This window comes from Castor canadensis, chromosome 11 (genome assembly GCF_047511655.1).
Source record: "Castor canadensis chromosome 11, mCasCan1.hap1v2, whole genome shotgun sequence".
NCBI lineage: Eukaryota > Metazoa > Chordata > Mammalia > Rodentia > Castoridae > Castor > Castor canadensis.
The window spans coordinates 24,063,716-24,085,514 of record NC_133396.1 but is presented as its reverse complement, the minus strand read 5'-3'; the positions used below and the strand labels follow the sequence as shown (position 1 = coordinate 24,085,514).

General features: G+C 51.1%; 1 protein-coding gene across 1 annotated transcript in view; it reads left to right on the top strand.

Moving 5' to 3' along the window:
- Nucleotides 1–21,799, top strand: part of Lasp1 (LIM and SH3 protein 1) — a 38,247-nt gene that overhangs the window by 11,219 nt on the left and 5,229 nt on the right. The window contains exons 3-6 of the mRNA XM_020172258.2: nucleotides 4,966–5,050; nucleotides 12,134–12,241; nucleotides 20,654–20,807; nucleotides 21,165–21,268. Of these exons, the coding sequence (XP_020027847.1) occupies nucleotides 4,966–5,050; nucleotides 12,134–12,241; nucleotides 20,654–20,807; nucleotides 21,165–21,268 (451 nt within the window). The remainder of the gene's footprint in view (nucleotides 1–4,965; nucleotides 5,051–12,133; nucleotides 12,242–20,653; nucleotides 20,808–21,164; nucleotides 21,269–21,799) is intronic.

Below are 21,799 nucleotides of genomic sequence, written 5' to 3'. Positions count from 1 at the left end.
TTCTCTTGATCTCTGCCTCCTGAGTAGCTAGGATTACAGGTGTGAGCCACTGGCACCCAGCTCCAAAGCTGTAGTTTTTGAGGGGCTCCAGCCTAGAAGGAGTGAGATTCCAAGTAGAAAATGGGGGTGGGGCTTTCAGGATCTCTGATCTGTCCTTGTTTTGCCTCTGGGATGTAGTTAGCAGTAGAGCTGGGAGTGAGGCTGCTGCCCTAGGTCTGTCCCTGTTGTTACCTGGGAGCCTCTACTCCTTGAAGCTCCCCAGCACCCTCACTGCCCTCACGTCCTTCCAAGCAGGAAGTGACTCAGATTTCCTCAGGGATAACCCCTGTCCTGAGACAGAGGCCACCACCTGCATTCCCATAGGTCATTATCCAGCCACCTGAGACCCCAGAGGGTCTCATAAATGTCAGGTTTAGAAATGGACTGAGTTTGAAGGATGAAGTACTTTGTTCTGCAACCTGCTCTGTCAACTGCATCTTTCCACACAGTATTGAGGGCTGGGACTGGACTGGGGTCCATCTGACAGGACATATCAGTCTGCCCTTAGCTGGATGGGCAGCTCTGGGGTAGGGGAGAGTGCATTGGAAAGCTCTGTCCTTGATACTGAGCCCCAGTTTCTCTATCCATAAAATGGGCACAGATTGTGAGTTTGAGGGAGAGAACATGCAGGGGACATGGAGCAGCTGTTTTGTGTGCCTGAAGACTCCTGAAGGCCAAGCTGCTGCCCATAGCTGCCTGACGTCCTGCCTCCTTTTTTCTTGGCTGGCACAGGCTTTTCCTGAGTTTGCCCTCCTGGATGCCTTCCCCTGTCCCCCAGGCTTCTTGTTCTAGTGGGCTATCTCCATGCCTTTCTCTTGTCCCTGCTGTCAGCAGTGAAGGTGCACCTGCACAAGGCCCAGTCCCTGGGAATGATAACAAGGGCCTGCACAAACTGGGCCAGGAAGAGACACAGCTTTATGCTTGCGCCTCTCCCTCTGCCCCTCATTCTTTTCCTTACCATGTCCCAGTCTCTTGGGCTGGGTTCCAGCTGGGTTGTGTGGCCCCTCATTTGGCTCAGAAGCCACACTGATGCATGTACACGGACATACACACAGACATACACACACATCCACACAGCACACACACTCTATCCTACCTGGGATCTGAGGGTGATGGGTGGCGGGGAACTTCAACCTGAGGACAGGGAGGCAGAAGAAAGGTAGAATGGCCAGCAACTGTTTTGGGAAGGATTGGAATCCTCTCCAAAGCCAGTGAGTTGATGGGGGGAGGGGCAGAGCCCTGGCGATCATATAACCTCTCTTCTAGAAACAAAGCTGGTGTCTCTTTCTTACTCATCTCAGCATCTGTAAGGATCCTGCACAAACCCCTGAGCTTCTGTTTGGTTGAGGGCACCTTTGCTGTTTGTGTCTTCCCTGCCCCCATACCCTGTGGGTCTCTCTCTCTCTCTCTCTCTCTCTCTCTCTGTTGGTCTCTGCTCTCTCTGTTCTCCTGCCTGGAGCTGAGGATGAGGTTGCCATGGGAACCCGAAGCGCAGTGAGCAGGAGAAGGGAAAGGCAGGGTGTCTCGCCAGGGCTGGGGGCTTTGGGGAGGGGATGGGGCTGACCCAGCAGGAGGAATGCAGCCAGTTCTGTGCTGTGCATACTCTGCTATGCCTGCCACCCTCTGCCTGGGATTGGGTTTAGGGGGCAGGAGTAGGAGGTTGAAAGCTCCATAGCTCCTTTAATCTAGTTAATCTGACGCAGGATTAAAATCCTTCCTCACCTCTGCCGAAATAAACCAAGTCATCTAGTTGGCTTCCCACCCCCCAACGTTTCCTTTTTTGAGGGGATTAGTATTCCACCTCAGCAAGGCTGAGATTGGGATCATGGTGGCTCCAAGGGGACCATGAAGGACGTGTCAACCTCATTTGATGTACTTGCTGCTTATGGGAGGGGCTCCTGAGACCTTTTGGTGGGGATAAGGTGTGAGCAGAGGGACACAGCGGGTGGAGAAGATGTGTAAATATGGCCTGTCACACAGCAGTCGAGTGGACCTGCTGGCCTGCTGGCTTAGTATCCTGGAGACGCCCACTGCTGCAGAGGGCACGTTTATGTTTATCCATGTGAGGCAAATGCAGTGTGTGTAGGGGCTGCAGAACTGGGGAGAGGGCAGGGCAGGTGTATGCACATGTCGGGCTGTCCTTCGGCCCCTGTAGTTGGCCTTCCTCTTTAACCCCATACATCCGGGCAAATGAGAAACCCCAGGGTTTGCAGACTGGCTCTTGTGGACATGTGCTCACCCAGCTCCCACCTTGCAGCCTGTCTCCACCCTGCTCCACATAGTGTTACCTTAATGCTTAGAATCGACCCTTCCCATCTGGCCACAGCTTCCTGGAGGTCTCTTCCTGCATTCCCCCACTTCTGTCATGCGTATCTCTACTTACAGATAGATGCTGTACTCCCCCACACCCCAGATGCTTTCAGATAGGCACTGTTTAGAGGACAGAGCAGCTCTGAAGCCCTCCTTCCACCTCAAGGCCAGGCAGCTCTTGTAGAAATCTTGTTTCCATCCCTTCTGTTCTTTTCTCTCGTCTCTAGGAACAGACTCCCAGTTGATCCTCCCCTGCCCTGGACCCACTCAGGAATTTTGGATGGGCTTCTGAGCCGTGGGTGGCCCTGGCTGCGTGGTGGAGCTGGGCCAAGCTTGGAGGTTGGACCCCTGCATTCATCCAGGGACCATTTCTGTTGCCAGCTGCAGGCACCTGTGTTTGCTTTTCTCCTCCTGCTTCCCTCCCTCTCCTGGGGGAGTAGCTTGCTGGCTGATCTGGACATCCAGGGCCTGAGCAGGGCATAGCTAGAGTCGCCTAGGTCCAGGCCAGTGAAACTAACCCAGAGGGGAGAAGGACTTGCTTAAGTCATCCAGCAAGTTGGTGGCAGGGATAGAGCCTAGCATTGAGCCCTTTGTAGTCACGTTCCTCTTGGTTGAGTTCTTCACACCCCCAAATCCTGCCCTTCACCAGTGGTCTGGAGTGAAGTTCTGTGTTTACCAGCATTTCAGGGTGTGCCAGCTGGTTTGGTGAGCGCACAAGCAGATGGCAGCTCGTGGCTGGCTCTTGAGCATGTCAGGCAATCCAGGTGGGATGTGTCTGGAAGGAGGTCCTAGGAGGCCACCCATCTCCTTCTGTGAGTAAGGGATCTGCAGTGGTCACAGCTGTGGTGGGTGCGGTCACCAAGAGCTAAAAATGGCCAGACCTTGGGTTCCTGCTTCAAGAAGCCACCCACCAGTCTCTGAAATAGCTGGGGGCTCATTTGTCCTCCCTACTCCCAGCTGTGTCACATACCAACACACACACACACACACACACACACACACACGGCTCCCTCTCCTATAGCTGGGGGGCTGGGGGACTTCATCGTGACCCAGGATGTAGAAGATACAAGTTCACAAGTTCTGGACCTGGCCCAGCTTCAGTGCCTGGTGTAACTTCTGTTTATTTAACAAGTATTTGTTGAACTCTAACCACTGTTCTGGGAGCTTGGGCTGAATCAATGAACAAGAGACCAAAATATCTCTGGAGAAGTAGCAGAGAGAGAAAATGACAGTGACTTGACAAACACGTTAACTGCAGACACTGCTGAGTGGTAAGTGCCTGACTCCAGCATGCTGTTTCTTTCTCTGTGCAGGAAGAGGTTCCTGCAGGCTGGGCTCTGGGCTGCCTTGCCTCCTGCCACCTCCAAGCCAGCTCTTTCTGGGGTCTAGGACCCTGGCATGCCCCATCTGGAGACTTACAGTTAGTTCAGCAAGCTGGGTCCTGAAGAGATTGAATGCAAATCCAGATTCTGCCACTTAGTGTCTATGTGCCATGGCCACCCTGTTTAACCTCTGTGGCCTTGATTCTCCTCTCTGTCAAAGGGGACAATGACAGCACTCAATGCACAGTGTAGCTGTGAGAATTTGATGAACTAAGGCATAGAAGTCCATTGTGCAGTGCCGCACAGCATTAACTTTAACTGTTTGACAGTTCTCTGTCACCTGAACTGTAACATCTGATCTGAAAGGTCTCAAACCTATTCTCTAATTATTGGGACTTGTTAGTCCTTTGATTTTTTTTTTTTTTTGCAGCACTGGGATTTGAACTCAGGGCCTCACATTTGCTAGGCAGGCACTCTACTACTTGAGCCACTCTGCCAGCCTCTTTGTGTGTGTGCATATTGGGTATTATTTGAGATAGGGTCTCACTTTTTGCCTGGACTGGCGGCAAATGGAAATCCTTCTGATTCCTGCCTCCTGAGTAGCTAGGATTATAGGTGTGAACCACTGTGCCTGGCCTTTTTTTATTGTTTTGAGATGGTCTCACTATGTAGTCTAGGCTGGCCTTGAACTCACTATCTTCCTGACTCAGCCTCCCAAGCACTGGGATTATAGACATGCACCACCATACTTGGTTTTTTGTTAGCCCTTTGAACTATTACTGTGTACATCTGCTTTCTCTCTCTCACCACTGTCTACAGGAAGCCCCTTGGATATGTGTGTCGCTTTTCCCTTCTGTCCCACATCCCTCTTTCCATTGGTCTCCATTTCAGCCTCAGTTCTGACCCCATGCCCATCTTCTCAATCTGATGAGGCCCTCCTGGGTGGCTCAGTGTCCTTGATCCTTTGTGGAAGACTCCAAGGTATAGATTATCCTCAAAGGTGAACTGAAACCCTCGGAGAGTGTCCCAGTGGTTTCCTTGTGGCTCAGGACAGTTCTTTCTGGCCAGCAGCCACTTAGGCCTGCTCTGTCTTCCCCACTCAGCCACCCTGCTTGTCTCCTGCCAGTATTGAAGCCACTTTTCAGGATTGGTAGTGGACACCCACTGCCTCTGTGGTCCTGCTGCTGGGGATCGGGCTGCCCAGGGATAAGAGGAAATTGCCACTCTGTGAGATGCCCAGAGGTTCCTGATCCTACCTCAGAGGGACGCCCACTGTGTTTTTTCTGTTTTGCAGACACTACCCCAAGCAGTCCTTCACCATGGTGGCTGACACTCCGGAAAACCTCCGCCTCAAGCAACAGAGTGAACTCCAGAGTCAGGTGAGGGGCTGGCTGCCCTGCAGTGGTGGGGAAGGAGGGCTGTCGAAACCCAGATTTGGCAAGCACTCCTTCCCCTGAGGTTACTCAGCAAGGCCAACTCTGAAATCCTAATGCCTGCCTCCCTGCCCCCACCCTGCCTCAGTTACTTCACACTTCCTGCCTTTGGCAAGGGTGTGGAGGAGAACATGACTCCTTCTTACCTGAAGTGGGTAGGAGAGGTGTGGGAGTCTGTTTTGAGTCTGTTTTGGGACCTCTAGAGCCCACCTCCTCCAGAAAGCTGTGCCCTGGTCTCCCCTCCTTTCACACACACCATGGAGGAGGGGTTTGGGGCAGACTTGGAACTCGCCTGTCAGGCTCTTGCCGGTTTGAGTTATGTAGTCTGCCCTTTGTAGTCATGTCACCAAACCTCCACCCTTTGGAGGGCAGGTATGAAGTTGTCTGCCTCCTCTGTCTTCAAGACTGGTCCCTGGCTTATGGGGCACAGCAATAAGCAAAGGGTCTGGAGCCTGGAGTTTTTCAGAGGCCTGAACAACTAACCCTGCCTGGGACAAGCCTAGCCTGCTTGCTATAGGGGTGAGAGGGAAGGGCGGGACATCACAAGGATTAAAGGATTAAATGAGACAATATATGTACAGGGATTTACAAAGTGGGAAATGTGTTCAGGGAGGGTCTACCTGGGCCACAGCGGGATCATTCTGGGGGTTTCCAACGTGGGGCTCCTGCTGCCAGATCTTGATGTGACTTCCCTAGGTCTAGCCACTCTCCTGGCCTGCTTTCTCAGGTAATCCTCCCTGCAGCCCCGTGACAAGGGTGCTGCTTTCCCATTGTATAGATGAGGCAATCGAGCTCATGCGGGTAATAACAATATCAGCCTAAAGTCCTGCATGCTCAGTGCTCCAAGTGAATTAGCTCCTTTGATCCTCACAGCAGTCCTGTGCAGTTGGAGGCCAGCCCACTGTGCAGAAGAGCAAATAGATGCTGGCGGCTTACAGTGCAGGTTGGTACAACGTTGAGACATCTGCTCCCTCAGGACAGTCTCCCCCTGCATAAACACCATGGCCCCTTGTACTGCAGCTTAGCAAGTGCTTTAAGGTACTTCATGTCTCTCATCCTTGACTGAGTCCAGGGGGGCCTGTGGGGAACCTGTTCTCCCTGAATGACACAGGTTGGGACTTGAGAGTGAGAGAGGCACAGGGCTTTACCTGTTGACACACGCAGTTCATGGGGTCCCAGAATTTGGGCTCTGGTCTTTTTGCTCTCAAGTATGATGGCCTTGACTTTGTGCTGGCTCAGGCCAGCACATGGGACAGCTGGTTTGTTCCTCTGTCAGCTGAGGAGGACATGTGGTTCATCTGAAAGGGAGAGGGAGCCGACAGCCAGTTCTGCTTAGGCCAGACCCTTGCCAAGTTCAGACTCCAGGGTCTGCCTGTACCTCCCATCCTGTGGATGGCCACTGGGACCAGAGGTGGAGGGGGGTCAGTGGGGCCTAGAGGCAGTGGTGTTTGGAGGAGGCCTGGGCCTGGCATAGGCGCAGATCCAGAGGCCGAGAGGTGTGTGAGGTGTGCACACAGGAGGCCACACTCTCTCCCACCTCCTGCTCTCAGGAGGAGAAATTCAAACCACTCACTTCGGTCAGGCATTGTCAGTCCTACAAAAGCTGGCTGCAGCTCTTTTTGCCCCTGGAAGCCGATCCCTGAAGGGCGGGGTCTGTAGGATGAGGCACCCTGCCCTGCACCTGCCCAGGTGAGACGGGCAGGAGGGGCTTGCTGTTGACTGGGCAGCTTTGCTCCTTCCAGGACTTGAAGGCTCCTGTACCTCACCTGTGCCCTCTGCTCCAGGGGCCTGACAAGCTTACTTCCTGAGCTCCTGGAAGGTTGGAGAAATCAGAACGGCTGTCACTTTGTTAGATTCTTACTGAGGGACAAGCTGTACATGTACCGCATGTCCAAGCACTTAATCTTTACAGCCACCTGCTTTTGGAGGGACTCTTATCCCCATTGTAAGACTGGGGACACTGAGATTTGGAGAGGCCATGCCACTTGGCCAGAGCCCAGTGACAAGCAGATTTTGAGCTCAGCTGATCTGGTCCCAGAGTGCTCTGCTCATAACAGTTCTGGCAGGGCCGACTGCCCACTCACCAACCCTCACCAGTCTGCAGGAGGTTCCAGTCACCAGGAAGTATTGGGGTATTATTACAATGTAGATTCGTAAACCCCACCTTGGGTGGGGCCCAAGAATGTGCATTTTAACCCCTGGTGGTTCTGACAAGGCAGGTAGATGGGAGGGAGACAGGCAGAGCAAACAGCCTGCTCTCTGATGTGTTTCAGGATGTGAGGCAAAGAGGTAGGTAGGGCTTTGCACTGAAGCACGGCTCTGATCCCCGGACCTGGGTCCTGGGGGCTGGGGTGGTAGGTGGGGTGGAGAGGAAAGGGCCCTGTCCTCTTTGTAGCTCTGTCTTCCTCCCACCTCCCACCAGCTGTGTGGTCTGAGGCTTTTTTTTCCTCTCAAAGTTTTTTTTTTTTTTTCTTTCCAAGCAGTGAAATGGGGACAGGAGCCCATTTGTGTGGAAGCTGGTGGTTGGGGCTGTTGCTCTGAGGCTGGGAAGGGCTGAGCCTGCTTGGCTGGGGGTGGTGACAGGTTTGTTCCTGTGGCCGCCCTCACTCTCGTGGGGGCAAGGTTGGCTAAAGCTGCCTGTGGCTGTCGGGAAGGGAAGTGGGAGCCTGTCTGGCCCCACCCCAACAGGATGTCAGCGGGTGTCTTTCCAGGGCCCCAGGGCCCTGTCCTGGGCCTACGTCATGTGTCTCCGGGAAGCTGCCTGTGCTATTTCAACTTTGTTTTCCTGTCTCTATCTTGGTCCCTAAAGTGGTACTTTGGGCGTCTAGGATACCTGCAGCTAGCCTGCTGGGAGGTAACCACGGAGCTGTCCAGAAATGACCTTCTGAGTAGCTTGCGGAGCTGACAGTGGCCCTACCCCTAGTTTTGTCTTGCCCCTCCACCCCTTGCTGCCGAGGGCTGAGTGGAAGCTTGATGTAGGGCTGAGCTGCTTCTCTCTCCCCGGCAGATGTGGGAGTGGCGCTCATTTTTTCCTTTCCTTGTCATCTTTATGGTGCCCAGGGGAGTGTTCGGTGAGAGCCTTCTGACCCTGCTGAACCCTAGGGCAGTGTCCCCACTGCTGTCTTGGATCTTGTGACCAGCACAGCAGGCAGCACACTGAGAAGAATGTCATTCTTACCAGAACCAGTAGCCTAGAATCCCAGGTCTGCACCACTTCCTACTTGTGTGACCTTGGACAAGCCAGTTAAAAAAAGCCTGACACTCTATAAGCACTTAGAGAGACAGAGAGAGAGAGAGAGAGAGAGAGAGAAGAAAGGCCTAGATGCTAGGGAGGCACCTTAGTTCTCACCTAATCAGAACTTCAGTGCAGGTGACATGGCCCCCCAGGCCACTCCACCAGCCCTTTTTTTGATGACTCAGGATGTAGGCCCTGAGTTCAAACCCCAACACCACAAAAAACAAACAAAAACCAGATTACGCTGCTTTGTTTGTTTGTAGATGATGTGTCTACATTTAATTTATATTCAGCCAACACCTCTGATTTGTACCTACTGTTTGCTGGAATAAGTGATGAGCAAGACAGACCCAGAGAGAGTAACAAAGAATCTGCATCCAAAAAGTAGAGTTTCATGGCTGGTAGTGGTGTCAGGAATTTGGAATTTCCAGGGTGGGAGGCCCTGGCAAACCAGGGATGGAGTCATCTGGCCTAAGTGCTGGAGTTGTATTCTGGCAAAGCTGACACCTGGATGAGTGACCTCAGGCTGGTCTTCCACAGTAACCCCATAACATCCTTGTGATCCCTCCTAGATAAGGGCAAGCACTACAAGGAGGGAGCCTGATAGAGGGGCTCTGGGCTACTCCTCACATTCCTGGTTCCACCTTTGACCTCTACCACCCCTTCCAGAGCTAAAAGCTGCCTCTCTCCCTCACCCCCCAGAATCTTCCCCACCTCTGTTCTCCAGTTGGTCCTACAGGTGCTTAGATACAGGCCTCAGACTCCAGAGTCTGGGAAGGAGAGCTTGCGAGATCAGCTGGCCAGGTTCCCTTTGGGGAACCTCAAGACGGGCTGGCTTGTTTAGGGGCATACAGTAAAGTGGACAGAGCCCAGGTCTTCCTGTTCCCTTCCCTCCCGCCCCCAGGATGAAATGAATTATTCTGCCCCAGCAGGGAGGGGGAGGCAGTTCCTGAGCCTGGGGACCTGCTGATGTCATTGTAATGTCTCCATGGCGATTATTCCCCTGGAATAGGGACCTGACCCTTGTAAAGCCAGGAAACAGAAGGGCATGGGGCTGGCATTGGTTCAACACATTAATGTTGACAAAGCACTTTCGCAGTTGCCCTCACCAGTGTGTGCCATAGCCTCCTCTGCTTCACAGCTACTGTCTGCATCATTGATCCCCACTTTGCAGGTGTAGAAACTGAGGCTCAGGAGGTTGAATCAGTAGCCCAAGATCACTCTGCAAGTAAGGTACGGAGCCTGTTAGTCCCAGCTCTGTCTGGCTCTGTACCCACATTTAATGGCGGGAAGATCTCATCTCCCCCCAACCCCTCCTCTTTTGGAGAGAGGTCTCACTATGTAGCCCAACCTGGTCTTGAACTCATGATCTTCCTGCCTCAGCCTGTTGATTCTGGGATTACAGGCATGCACTATTTTGCCTGGCTTCCCCTGCTCCCCATGTTTGAACAGATCCCTGTGGTGTCTCTTTTTATAGATAAGAAAACCGAGGCTAAAGGCCTTAGATTCAGGGCTTCTGCATCTGGATTCACCTTTTTTTTTCTTTTTTTGTCTGTGAGCCTTACCTTCTCTGATGTTCCCTTCCTGAAAGGCTCCTCTACTGAGAGTTGTGTGTTGGCCCAGCCTTCCTAGAAGATCAGATAGATAGATGTTGGGTAGGTTCTGGGTCCTCAGGGTGGCCTGGGAGGCCATGACCCCTGCACTGAGAACTAAGGTCCCTCCCCTAGCACCTAGGCCTTTCTTCTCTCTTTCTATCTCTCTCTCTCTCTCTCTCTCTCTCTCTCTCTCTCGACAGGGTCTCACTCTCTTGCACAGTCTGGCCTAGAACTTGACATTCTCCTTCCTCAGACTTTTGAGTGAGTGCTGAAATTACAAACAGACGTGCACCACCAAGCCCCAGTTTAAGCCTTTTATGTGTGCGTGTATGTGTGCATTGTGTGGTGCTGGGGCTTGACATCTGGACTGAGCTATATTCCTTGCCCTAGCCCTTTTTTTTTTTTTGTACTAGGATTTGAACTCAGGGCCTCACGCTTGCTAGGCTGGTACTCTACAACTAGTCATTCCACCAGCCCCAAGGCCTTTCTTTTTAATCTGCCTCAGAACAAAGGAGGAAGAAGCCCACACAAGGATCCCTGCCCCTTGGGGTATGACCTGACTTGTGTGGCTCTGTGTTGTAGGTCCTTGGGGTGCCTACAGCTCAGTGCTGTGGGGATGACTCTAGGCTTGTTATTCTGGAAACTCCCAAAATCCTGGTCGTCATGTCCTGGACTGACCCCAGAAGCCCCTGTGGAGGAAATCCAGGCAGCTGGCGAGGCCTGGAACAGATGGCTGCTGAGGTGGACAGTGATCTGAGTCCAGAACAGTTCCCTGTCCCATGAGTATTTCCCAGCCTCTGTTTTGTTCTTCCAAATCCCCAGGGGAGGACAAACTGTTCCTCATAATCTTGATTCCTTTAGTGTCAGGGAAGTCCTTTCTGATGTCTGACTTGAGTCCTTCTAGTACTTGAGTTTTCGAATTCTTAGAAGAGAAGGGCAGTAGTGGGGTGGTTGAGGAAGCCCAGAGCTTAGACCCCCTGTTCTGAAATGCTGTCATCCTGTAGTAATTTCCTTCTTGTGGCAGTGGCCTGAGAAGCCAGCCTGGCAGGCTCCAGGGAGCCGCTGAAGCCTGTCAAAGGCTCATTGATGGAGCCTTTCCTGTTGCTGGCTCACCATCCTCCTTTCTGGGCACCAACTTTGTTCTTTGGCACAGCTTTCACTCAGCTGGTCACTTAAAAACTCCCCCCAGGCTCTTGGTAGGACCACATCTTGGCTGGGCAGACCTTGCAGCGCTGGCAAGAACCTTCTTCCTATAGTTTTAGAAGGGTCAGGAGTCAAGCAGGCGAACACTTGTATATTGGTGGCTCTGGACATTTGCTGCTAAGTTATGTGACCTAAAGCAGGAGATAATGCCTCTGGGCGGCTCAGTTTCTTTATCTAGAAAATGGGAGATACCTTAAAGCAACTGAGGCCAATAGGAAAAGGGGAACAGGTACTAGAGAAAAGGTGAGATCAAAAAGAATTAACCTAGAAGGTAACACCCACGCACAGGAAATCAATGTGAGTCAATGCCCTGTATAGCTATCCTTATCTCAACCAGCAAAAACCCTTGTTCCTTCCTATTATTGCTTATACTCTCTCTACAACAAAATTAGAAATAAGGGCAAAATAGTTTCTGCTGGGTATTGAGGGGGGGGAGAGGGAGAGGGCGGAGTGGGTGGTAAGGGAGGGGGTGGGGGCAGGGGGGAGAAATGAACCAAGCCTTGTATGCACATATGAATAATAAAAGAAAAATGGAAAAAAAAAAAAAGAAAATGGGGCGTACTGTGTGTGTCTATGTGTAGACTTATGAAATGTTTTACGTAGGCGCTTGATGCTGTGCCTGTCCCTCAGAACACACTGATAAATGTTAGTGGGTTATTATTGCTCTAACAGTTCTTTTAATTTTTGTGGTATTGGAGCTTGAACTCAGGACGCACACCTTGAGCCACTCCATCAGCCCTTTTTTTTGTATGAAGGTTTTTTCAAGATAGGGTTTCACAGATTATTTGTTGGAGCTGGCTTCGAACTGCAATTCTCCTGATTTTGGCCTCCTGAGTAGCTAGCATTACAGATATGAGCCCCTGGCTCCTGGCTGCTCCAACACTTTTTGACCAAAGCCTCTGCTTTGAGTTGGAAATTTCTGGCCAGGAACTTTCTCCTGGCTCCTGTGTCTTCATCTGCTGACCCCAGTCTCTCTTCCTCCCTCTTGGCCCCCAGGTGCGCTACAAGGAGGAGTTTGAGAAGAACAAGGGCAAAGGCTTCAGCGTGGTGGCAGACACACCCGAACTGCAGAGAATCAAGAAGACCCAGGACCAAATCAGCAACGTGAGTGCCTGCCCCCTGCTGTGGTGGCCACACTGTCCTCTATCTCCCTCTCAACAGGGCTTGGCTGACAGCCGCTTGAGCAGAGGGAAGGGAAGAGTTGGGGTTCCCAGATACCTTCTCTCTGTGCTCCCTCTTTGCCACACTCAGCCCACACAACACCTCCACCTTGAAGGGGCTGCCCTTCTATGGGGTGGGCAGGGCAGGGACTGTGTGCTAAGTCACCGCACACTGTCTGAAACTGGCTTTCTTGTTTCCAGGTTTGGCGGGTGTCAGGGTGTAGACTGTATGCTTCATTTTAGCACAAAGGTCAAAACTGGGGGCTGGGCAGGGAGAGCTGCCTCCTGCCTGCCTCTGGGTGCTGGTAATGCAGCCACTTCCTCCCTCCCTCGCCTGCCTCCCACCTCAGCTGCTCTTCCTTCCTGTGTGAAAACCCTAGCTGGCTTCAAGCACTGGCCCCGCACCCCTGGTCCACCCCCTTTGGGTCTGGGCTGGTCAGCATTGCCCATTCAGCCCTGGTGACACGGGTGGTTATCGAGAGTGGGCCAAGGAGCTACAGTCTCCACATTATGGCCTCCACAGCAGCTGGGGCCAGAGAACAGGTGTCAATTTCCTTCTTGGCAGAGAACCACAGACCCGCAGCCCGTGTGGCTCTGGACTTGTTGGGGGCTTTATTTGGGGGACATGTGTAGGGTGTTGCTGTAAGCCATAACCTCAGAACACAGGCAGGAGCCTGTGCTCAGAGCTGCAGGACATTCTCAGCCAGCCATGGCCAGGGCGTCCTGCAAATGAAGGACTGAGCAAAGCAGTATGATCATGTCCGTAAATGGAAGGGGCTGATGAGTTGCCCTGGTCACTGTCACTGTAAGCTCTACATCCCTTCTCATCCCTCCACCTGGCTTTCTTGGCTGGATGCTCCTTCTAGAAATTGACTGGGCCATGCCTAGAGTGGACCACAATGGGAGATCACGTGAATTTCAGAATGGCAGAGCAGCCAGCAGAACCAACTGCACCCAAGAGTGGCTTTCAAACTCTGAATTCTGCCTCTAGTAAGAAACACGTTGGGGCTACGGTACTAAAAAAAAACCAACCCACACATATATACATATTTGCTGGGCATAATGATGCATGCCTTTAATCCTAGAACTGAGGAGACTGAGGCAGGAGGATCATGATTTCACAGCCTGTGTTACATAGGGAGATTATCTCAAAAAACAAACAAAAAGACATTTTACATTGGGACCCACCAAATAGGCATGCGTTTATTTATAGAGAAAACAAAACTTTCATGAACAGGGCTAGGGGTGTAAATCAGTGGTAGAGTCTTTGCCTAGAATGTTTGAGGCCCTGGGTTCCATCCCCAGCTTCACAAAGAAAAAAATTTTCACAAGTGAGTATTTTCTACTGGAGACCTCATTCAGATCTTTTCTGTTCTCTTATTTCGCAAAGCTGCTGAGTACTGAGTACTACTTATGAACTGACTGGGTTTGGTAACTAAGTTGTGAGCCTACAGTTTGAAATTGGTGGCCTGAGGTCATAGGGCCTGAGGTCACAGGGATGGGGGTGAGGGGATGGCCTTGGGTGACAGGAAAACCTGGAGGGGCTCACGAAGCTGGAACCTTGTGGCTTTGCAGTGTGATGACTCTTCTTGTCTTTGCCTTCTTGTGCACTACCGTTGCTTTTCCCTGTGAGTTTTGGAGGAGGGGAGACAAGCAAGCCCAGTTGCCTCCCTTTCTAGAAGGCTTCGAGAATACTCTGTTCCCAGCCTATTTCACCCGATGCCCTAGCCCCCATTATCAGAGGTGTTAATTTAGTCTGAGAAGTCCTAGTAACAAAAACTCTCTGTGGCCAGGGCTGTCACACTAGGGAGATAACCATCTTATCAGCAGCCACAGGGCTGCAGTTAACTGATGGTCTTCAGCTTTGAGCCGAACCTGATCTGGTGGCTGCTTTTGCAGCTGAGCCTGGAACCTGTGAAGTGTGACCACAAAGCTGGAAGACTCTCTTTGGTTATAATGAATGCAGTTAAAAGTCTATCTGTGGCAAACCTGGGCCTCAAAACAAATGAAACAGCTCTGTCAGAATAACCAGTGGCCGGGACATTGAGAGCAAATGGAACTAAGCTCTTCCCCTCCCCTGCACCTGAATTAGCATGGGTGGAGCGGGGCCTTGGAACCAGCATTGTCACATCCCCTGGGTTCCTGCGGTGCTCACTGAAGTTTGAGAGCTATCTCTTCAACTCCAAAAAGACCTCACCAACTTCTAAATCAGGACACCAGACCTGGCCATGGCCCAGAACCCCAGGGAAACTTTAAGCCACACTCAGAACAGTGGCTAAGTTGTAAGAGCTTTGGAAAGATGATGTTCAGAGCCAGACCTTGTGTTTTGTTTCCAAAATAGCGTTCCTGTATGTGGCTTGTCTCTTCCCAGATTAGTACCCAATGACTGGGTGTTGTTTGTGGTAGAGATATTTGCTGCCCTGGAGGAATAAGCTGCAGACATTTTACCAGCTGAGCATTTGACAAACAAGTGTCTGGCCTCCTCAGCGGGTGTTTGCTCTAGCCATGTGCAGTCTGTCCTCAGTCCTAACCAGGAGGCAAAGGTGGCAAGGTGGGAAGAGACACAAAGGCTGGCATCCTAGCTCCTGTCATTCCACAACTGGGTGGGCAGCCCTGAGCCTCAGTTTCCTCATCTGTAAAAGTAAGGTGTTCCCTGTGATAAGTTGTTAACAATGTAATTTAAATGGATATATGTCTGCTTTCTACACTGTGACTGAAGAAGGGTGACGTAGAGGAGTTGGGAGTGCAGATCAGTGGTGGAACTCATGCTTAGCACGCACAAAGTCATGAATGTGACCCCCACCATCCAGAGGGAGAGGGAGATGGGAGAGAGAAAATATGAAGGGACATCATTTTTGGCTGAAATCGGCCATTGTCTAATACTAAGAACATATAGGAAGTTTTGGGAAGGGAACTTAGTTATACATCTGTGGTGATTGTGTCATCATTAAAGACATCTGAAGGGTTGAGAGGCCCAACCCTGTGCACCTGGGTGGGTGCGGGCGGGGGGCGGGGTAGGGAAGGATGCAGGCTGTATGTTTGGAATCCTGACCTTGGGTCATGAGCTCTAAGGGCTCATGGTGGGTGTGGGGGTTGGTACTGGGGTTTGAACTCAGGACTTCATGCTTTCTAGGCAGGCGCTCTACCTTTTGAGTCACTCTGCCAGCCACCACCTCCCCCCTTGTTTTGTTTTTTTTTAATGTTTTTTATATTTTGGTGTCATCAGAGTTTGAACTCAGGCCTTTGTGCTTGTTAGGCAGATACTCTACTGCTTGAATTATGCCCCGCTTCCAACTCTGCTTTAGTTATTTTGCAGATAAGGTCTCTTGCTTTTCCCTGGGCCAGCTTTGGACCTCCATCCTCCTACCTCCACCTCCCACATAGCAGGAATTACAGATGTGCTCCACTATGCCCAGCTCCTAAGAGCGTTAATGGGTAAGAAACTTCACTTACTGGAGCTCCTTTGTGAGAGCCTCTGTTTTTACAAAAGCTTGCATGTTATTTTATTTTATTTTTTCTTTAGAAGGATCATGAGGCCCCGCTTTCATGGTCTGTATTCGTACTGAAAATCAAGATCAAGCGAGCTTTTGCTCTTCTGCTCCACGGGAGGTTTCGGTCCTCCCTGAGCTCGCCTTGGAAGAGCTTACATGTTCACTAAGGCATTGCTTCTCTGTATACAGTTTTGTATTTCATGTCTTTTAACTTTTTCTTTTGTGAAATATAACACACAGTAAATACTTGTTTTTTCACCATGCAAATCCAGAAATAGAATGGGGCTGGGGGTGTAGCTCAGTGGTGGAGTACTTGCTTAGCATGCATAAGGCCTTGGGTTTGATTCCCCAGCACTACTAAATAAGTAAATAAAGGAATAACGTTGTGTTCCTGTACCCTGGTCAAAATAGTTTTAAGAGTGTTAGAACCATGGCTTTCCTATAACAAGCTCCTACCTTGTATTTATAACTAGCTAGAGACTTGACTGGCCAATAGAGAGGCAGAGGTGAATGCTTAAGAGGTGGACTCAGTGTTGCTGGCTGTACTGCCTGATGTCCTATGGGACAATAAAATCATAAACTTTGAAGATATGTGTGCTACAGAGAGAAATCCTTTGTCTTTCTGTCAGTCAGAAGTAATTCCCATTTTCTGTTCTGAAAGTTAGCTTTAGTCTTCAGAGTCTGTGCCTGATCAGTAGTAAATAGTTGAACAGTGTCATCCCCAGAAGTCAAATGGGTGGGAGGTAGGCTTGTTGGATAATTCTCTGGTTTGATTTTGAAAGCTATGTACTTTTCTTTCTTTTTATTGGGTGGGGCTGGAGTTTGAACTCAGGCTCACACTTGCAAACAAAGTGGTGTACCACTTGAGCCACATCTCCAATCCGTTTTGTTTTGGTTACTCTGGAGCTAGGGTCTCGAGAACTATTTTCCTGGGCTGTAGTCCTCCTGATCTCAGCCTCTCAAGTAGCTAGGATTATAGGTGTGAGCCACTGGTGCCCAGTGAAACATACTTTATAGTTTGCGTTTGTTTTTGTTTTTAAGATAAGGTCTCTGTGTAGCCAAGACTGGCCTCAAACTCTCCATCATCCTGCCTCAGCCTCCCTAGTACTGGGGTTACAAGCCTGTGCCACCATAGAACAAGTTTTATAAAGTATTGTGAGTCTAATTGGAACAGTATTGCATGGTGGTCAAGAACTAAGGTCCTGAGGTTAGAACTGGATTCTGACTTAACCCACTACTTACCCACTTCTCCAGCCTTGGTTTCCCCATCTGGAAAATGAGAATGAGAATAATACGTGATTCTTGGGCTGGCTGAGGAAAGAAAAGGAGTAATCCATATAAGGGCCAAAATAGGATCTCAACAAATGTTTAGGGAAAAAAAAAAAAAAAAAGGCCCAGGCCAATGAGTTGGTTATTCTATTCAAAGCCTGACACTCCCTCTTGAGTCCTGATGTAGAATTATGTGGGAGTCAGGCTTTTGTTTTCCACCACAATCAGGAAGCAGGTGCTACAGAAATCGGAACCTCAGCCAGCAGAGTTTTGGAGGGGACCCTACCTAGTCATCCTGGCGTCCTGGCTAGTAGGAGCCTGGCAGAGTGGGGCGGGTCCTTGGGCCCAGGGCCCTGAACCCAGGTGTACTTGGACCTCATGGCACAGTTGGAACATGTGTGACCTTCCATGGATCCCAGGGTAGTTCACACTCTGGGATGCTGTCAATGCCTCCACTTTGGTGACTCTCATTCAGAGCTCTTACACAATCAGAACTTGGCTGAGCTGGGAGCAGTGATCAGCCAGGCCCTTGGATTCTGGAGAATGCTTCTTTGTCTATTTGCTTAACAAACCATTAGGTGGGCCAGCAAAGCAGTATCAGTTTCCTCATTTGCTGGGTAAGGAGGGGAACGAAGTGGAGGTGTCAACCCGCAGATGGAAACTGGGACTAGGGGCACGTGGGCATATGGTCGCCTTGTTCCATGCCTGTCCTCAGGCCTTTGACCTGTGTCTCCAGCTTCCCTTAGCACTTTTTCCTCCTCTGTAAAATGAGAACCAAAGTGTACATGATTAACTTCTTTCTTTTTCTTTTTTTTTTTGAGGTACTGGGGTTTAGAACTCAGGGTCTCCCACTTTCTAGGCAGGCACTTTACCATTTGAGCCACTCCACCAGCCCTGTTATGTATTGGAATTTTTCAAGATAGGGTCTCACGAACTATTTGCCCAGACTAGCTTTGAACCATGATCCTCCTGATCTCTACTTCCTGAGTAGCTAGGATTACAGAGATGAGCTACCAGCCCCCAGCTCCAACTTATTTTTTTAGGGTGACCATTGTCAGTTGGGAGGTTATATGTGAAGAGCTTTTGTGACCTCAGGATGCAGAACTGTGCAGATGTGAAGCTTGTTAATATTTTAGTAGCAGGGGAGGCTGTCTTGTGTTCAGGCCACCACTGTGTTGGCTGCCTGGATCTTTGGGCCCTATTTTTATACACATTTATCCGTGGGTAGTGGTTTTTTAAGGAATGGATTTTATTAGCCATTTGTGGAAATACACAAGTGTCCACACTTGCTTTCGGAGTGGGTAGAGGATCCTCAGGATCACCTGGGAGCAGATAGCACCATGGCCTCATTTACAGCTGAGGAAACTGAGGCCCAGAGGGGAAAGGGACTCAAAAAAAGTCCCAAGAGTAAAGAAAGGGTTGAGGCGTGATGAAGTAGTGAGCCTACAGGACAGCGATGAAGGACAGAGGCGGGTCTTTGTTTCTTGGCTGGGCAGAGCCCTTGGTGTGGCCCAGGGTAGCTGGACCCCCAGTGCTGAGGACAGCTGGAAGGCCACCTGCTGGCACCTCCAGGGCCCAGCCTAGATGTTTGTCCCTCCACTTCTGCACTTTCCTCACTGGTCACTGGTTCTTGGGTCAGGGCTTTTTTCATTACGGGAAAGTAAACAAGGGAAACTGCTTTTCCCACTCCCAGGACTTTTGGGACAAAAATCAGAAAGGCCTGGTGAGCCTGGAGGCTTCAGGTCAGGAGCGGTTTCCCTCCCCACCACCAGGGGGCAGGGGTCACAAGGAATGAGGGTCTTTGGCCGTTCACACCCCTTGTGAGTGGGAGTTGGGGGTCCAATGGGCTTTCATTCTCTTTGAAAGGAATAGGCTTGGCCTCTTTTGCCATATGAGTATGGGTCCCTGATTGGTCACAAAAAGAAGGGACAGGGAGAATAGGGCTGGCTAGTTAGTACCCAAACCCCTAAGAGAGCTGCTGTCTGCCTTCAGACCAGACTTCTCCCATACACCATCCAGGCTGCCCTGCCTGCCCCCCAGCCCAGCCCAGCCCAGCCCAGCCCAGTCTGCAGTAAAGACCCATTATTTAGCCTTAGAAGCGACACAGGTGTTCCCAGTTGGCCACAGCTCCCTGCCCTGCTTGAGCCAAGTGTTAACTCTTGCGCACTGTGTACAGCAAATGCTAACGGCAAGAGAAGACAGCAGAGAAAGCATGGGGGGGTTGATGGCCAAGGAGGCTGCACCAGGCCATGACAGCATGGGCCAGGCCTTGGCCAGGGCTTCCAGGTCACAGAGTCCCCAGTTCCTCCCTACTACTTTAGGAAACAGCAGGCTTTGCCCTGCTCCTTTCCCTACCCCTCACCCCCCACCATTTTCCATGATCAGGAAAAGGCAAAGCAGGATCCTGGTGAACAGGAAGTGAGAGGCACCACCTGGCAGGTCCCCCCTCCCCCCATCCCCTGGGATAGGACCTCTAGGTTAGGACCTCTGAGATAAGACCAATTTCTCTGGCTGTCCTGCTTTCCAAGTCACTCTGCTCTACTTCCTCCCTGTCCCTTGGCCAGCCCAGAAGCCACAGAACACTCAGTCCCTGGGCCTTAGAATCTTTACTGTTTGTTCTCCTGCTAGTTTCTTTTGTGAAAGGGATAGGGGGGGTCCCCATGAGGATGCAAGAAGAAAGCTCTAGAATGCCTGTGTTGGCTGCTTCTACATCTCATACTTTTGTCATTCGTGTGTGTTTTACAATATGCATTCCGCATTTGTAAAGTGATACTTCTGTGAGATTTATAAAACATTACGTATTTGGGAAGATTATGCTGAAATGTATGTCACCAACAGGAGTATTCAGCCAGTCTTTTGGCAGACTCATTCTGTCAGGTGCTGCCCTGATAAAATGGGCAGACTGTGACTTAAAACACCCAGCACAACATTTGGAACATATTAAGGGCTCAATAAACAGGAGTTGCTATTGTTCCTGTCGATCAGGTTGGAAGCAGGGAAGACCTAGTCCTACCAGAGGTACATACAAATGACAACTCACATTTGGCACTAGGGCTTAAACTCAAGGCCTTCACCTTGAGCCGCTCCACTAGCCTGTTTTTGTGATGGGTATTTTCAAGGTAGGGTCTCAAAAACTATTTGTCCAGGGCTGGCTTCAAACTAAGATCCTCCTGATCTCTGTCTCCTGAGTAGCTAGTAGTAGGCGTGAGACACCGGCACTGGGCTGAAACTCACATTTGTCTGATGCCTTCATTTACACAGTTCTTTGACAGCTGTCATCTCATTGCATCCAGAGGTAGATACCGATGTCCCATTTTTAGAGGTAGAGGCTGAGGCTTGTCAAAATTAAGTTGCTTGTCCAAAATGCACACAGCTGGTGCTCTGTCTGCTTGGAGCCCTCCTCCAGGAATCTGTCCCATTCTGGGATTTCCCCCCCAAAACTGGGGTCTTACTGTGTTGCCCAGATTGGCCTTGAACTTCTGGATTTAAGTGATCCTCCTGCCTCTACACTAACTGGGACCACAGGCATGTGATACCGTGCCCAGCTTAAGTGACAACAGAAGGGGAATCCTTCACCAGATCCTTCCACCCTGCAGATCAAATACCATGAGGAGTTTGAGAAGAGCCGCATGGGCCCCAGCGGGGGCGAGGGCGTGGAGCCAGAACGCCGAGACTCCCAGGACAGCAGCTACCGGCGGCCCCCAGAGCAGCAGCAGCTGCAGCCTCACCACATCCCGACCAGTGCCCCTGGTGAGTGTCAGCCTGTGGGGACATAGGACCTGAGGTGGGGCCAATGCGACATTAGGAAAGAGGTTGGAGAGGAGCCCCAGGCAGGCACGCATGCACAAGCACACATGTGGAGGACCATCTCCCAAACCCTCAGGCCCCATCCCTGCCTGGGGGCAGGATCAGGAGGGCAGCCCCCAGGTGATGGGGCACACAGCCCCTGACGTAGAATTGACAGCACCAGCAAACATGTATGTCTAGGCATGAAAGAGTAGGGATTGAGTGAGGCTGGGGGGGAGGTGGAAATTCGTGCCTCATGGAGGGGCTGGGGTTGTTTGACAAGACACTTTCTGAGCCCTGTTTCCTCCCCACACCTTCCAGTTTACCAGCAGCCCCAGCAGCAGCAGCCCACCCAGTCCTATGGTGGTTACAAGGAGCCGGCAGCCCCAGTCTCCATACAGCGCAGTGCCCCAGGAGGAGGTGGGGTAAGTAATCCTGCTGAGGTGGGAGACTGGAGGCCTGAGGAGGCTAGAGGCTGGTGGGCCTCCTGGACACAGCTCATAGATTCTCCTGACCTTCGACCCCATCCTCTGTCATCTGTGTGGGTAATAGAGCTCTCAGCTTTCACACTGGCCTGGGTCTGGATTGGGGCCCTGTGTTGCAGCCCTGGGTACCTTAGGCAAGTCACTCCCAATACCATGGCCTGTTTCCCTATTCTGGCTACCTGGGTGCAGGTGAAGCACCTTTCTGCTTCAGCTCTCCCAGACCTGGACCCTATTCCCCCATTTGCACAGGATGACACCTCCCCCAACCCCGTCCTTCAAATCTCTTTGTGCCAGACCATACCACGTCAAGTGGGTCTCCCCTGACATTTTCTGTCACTTGATCCCACCAGTTCCTTTTAGAGCACTTTTTGCAATTTAAAGAGTTTTTTAGCCAGGTGTAGAATCACACACTTGTAATCCCAGCACTCAAGAGACTGAGGCAAGAACCATGGCAAGTTTGAGGCCAGACTG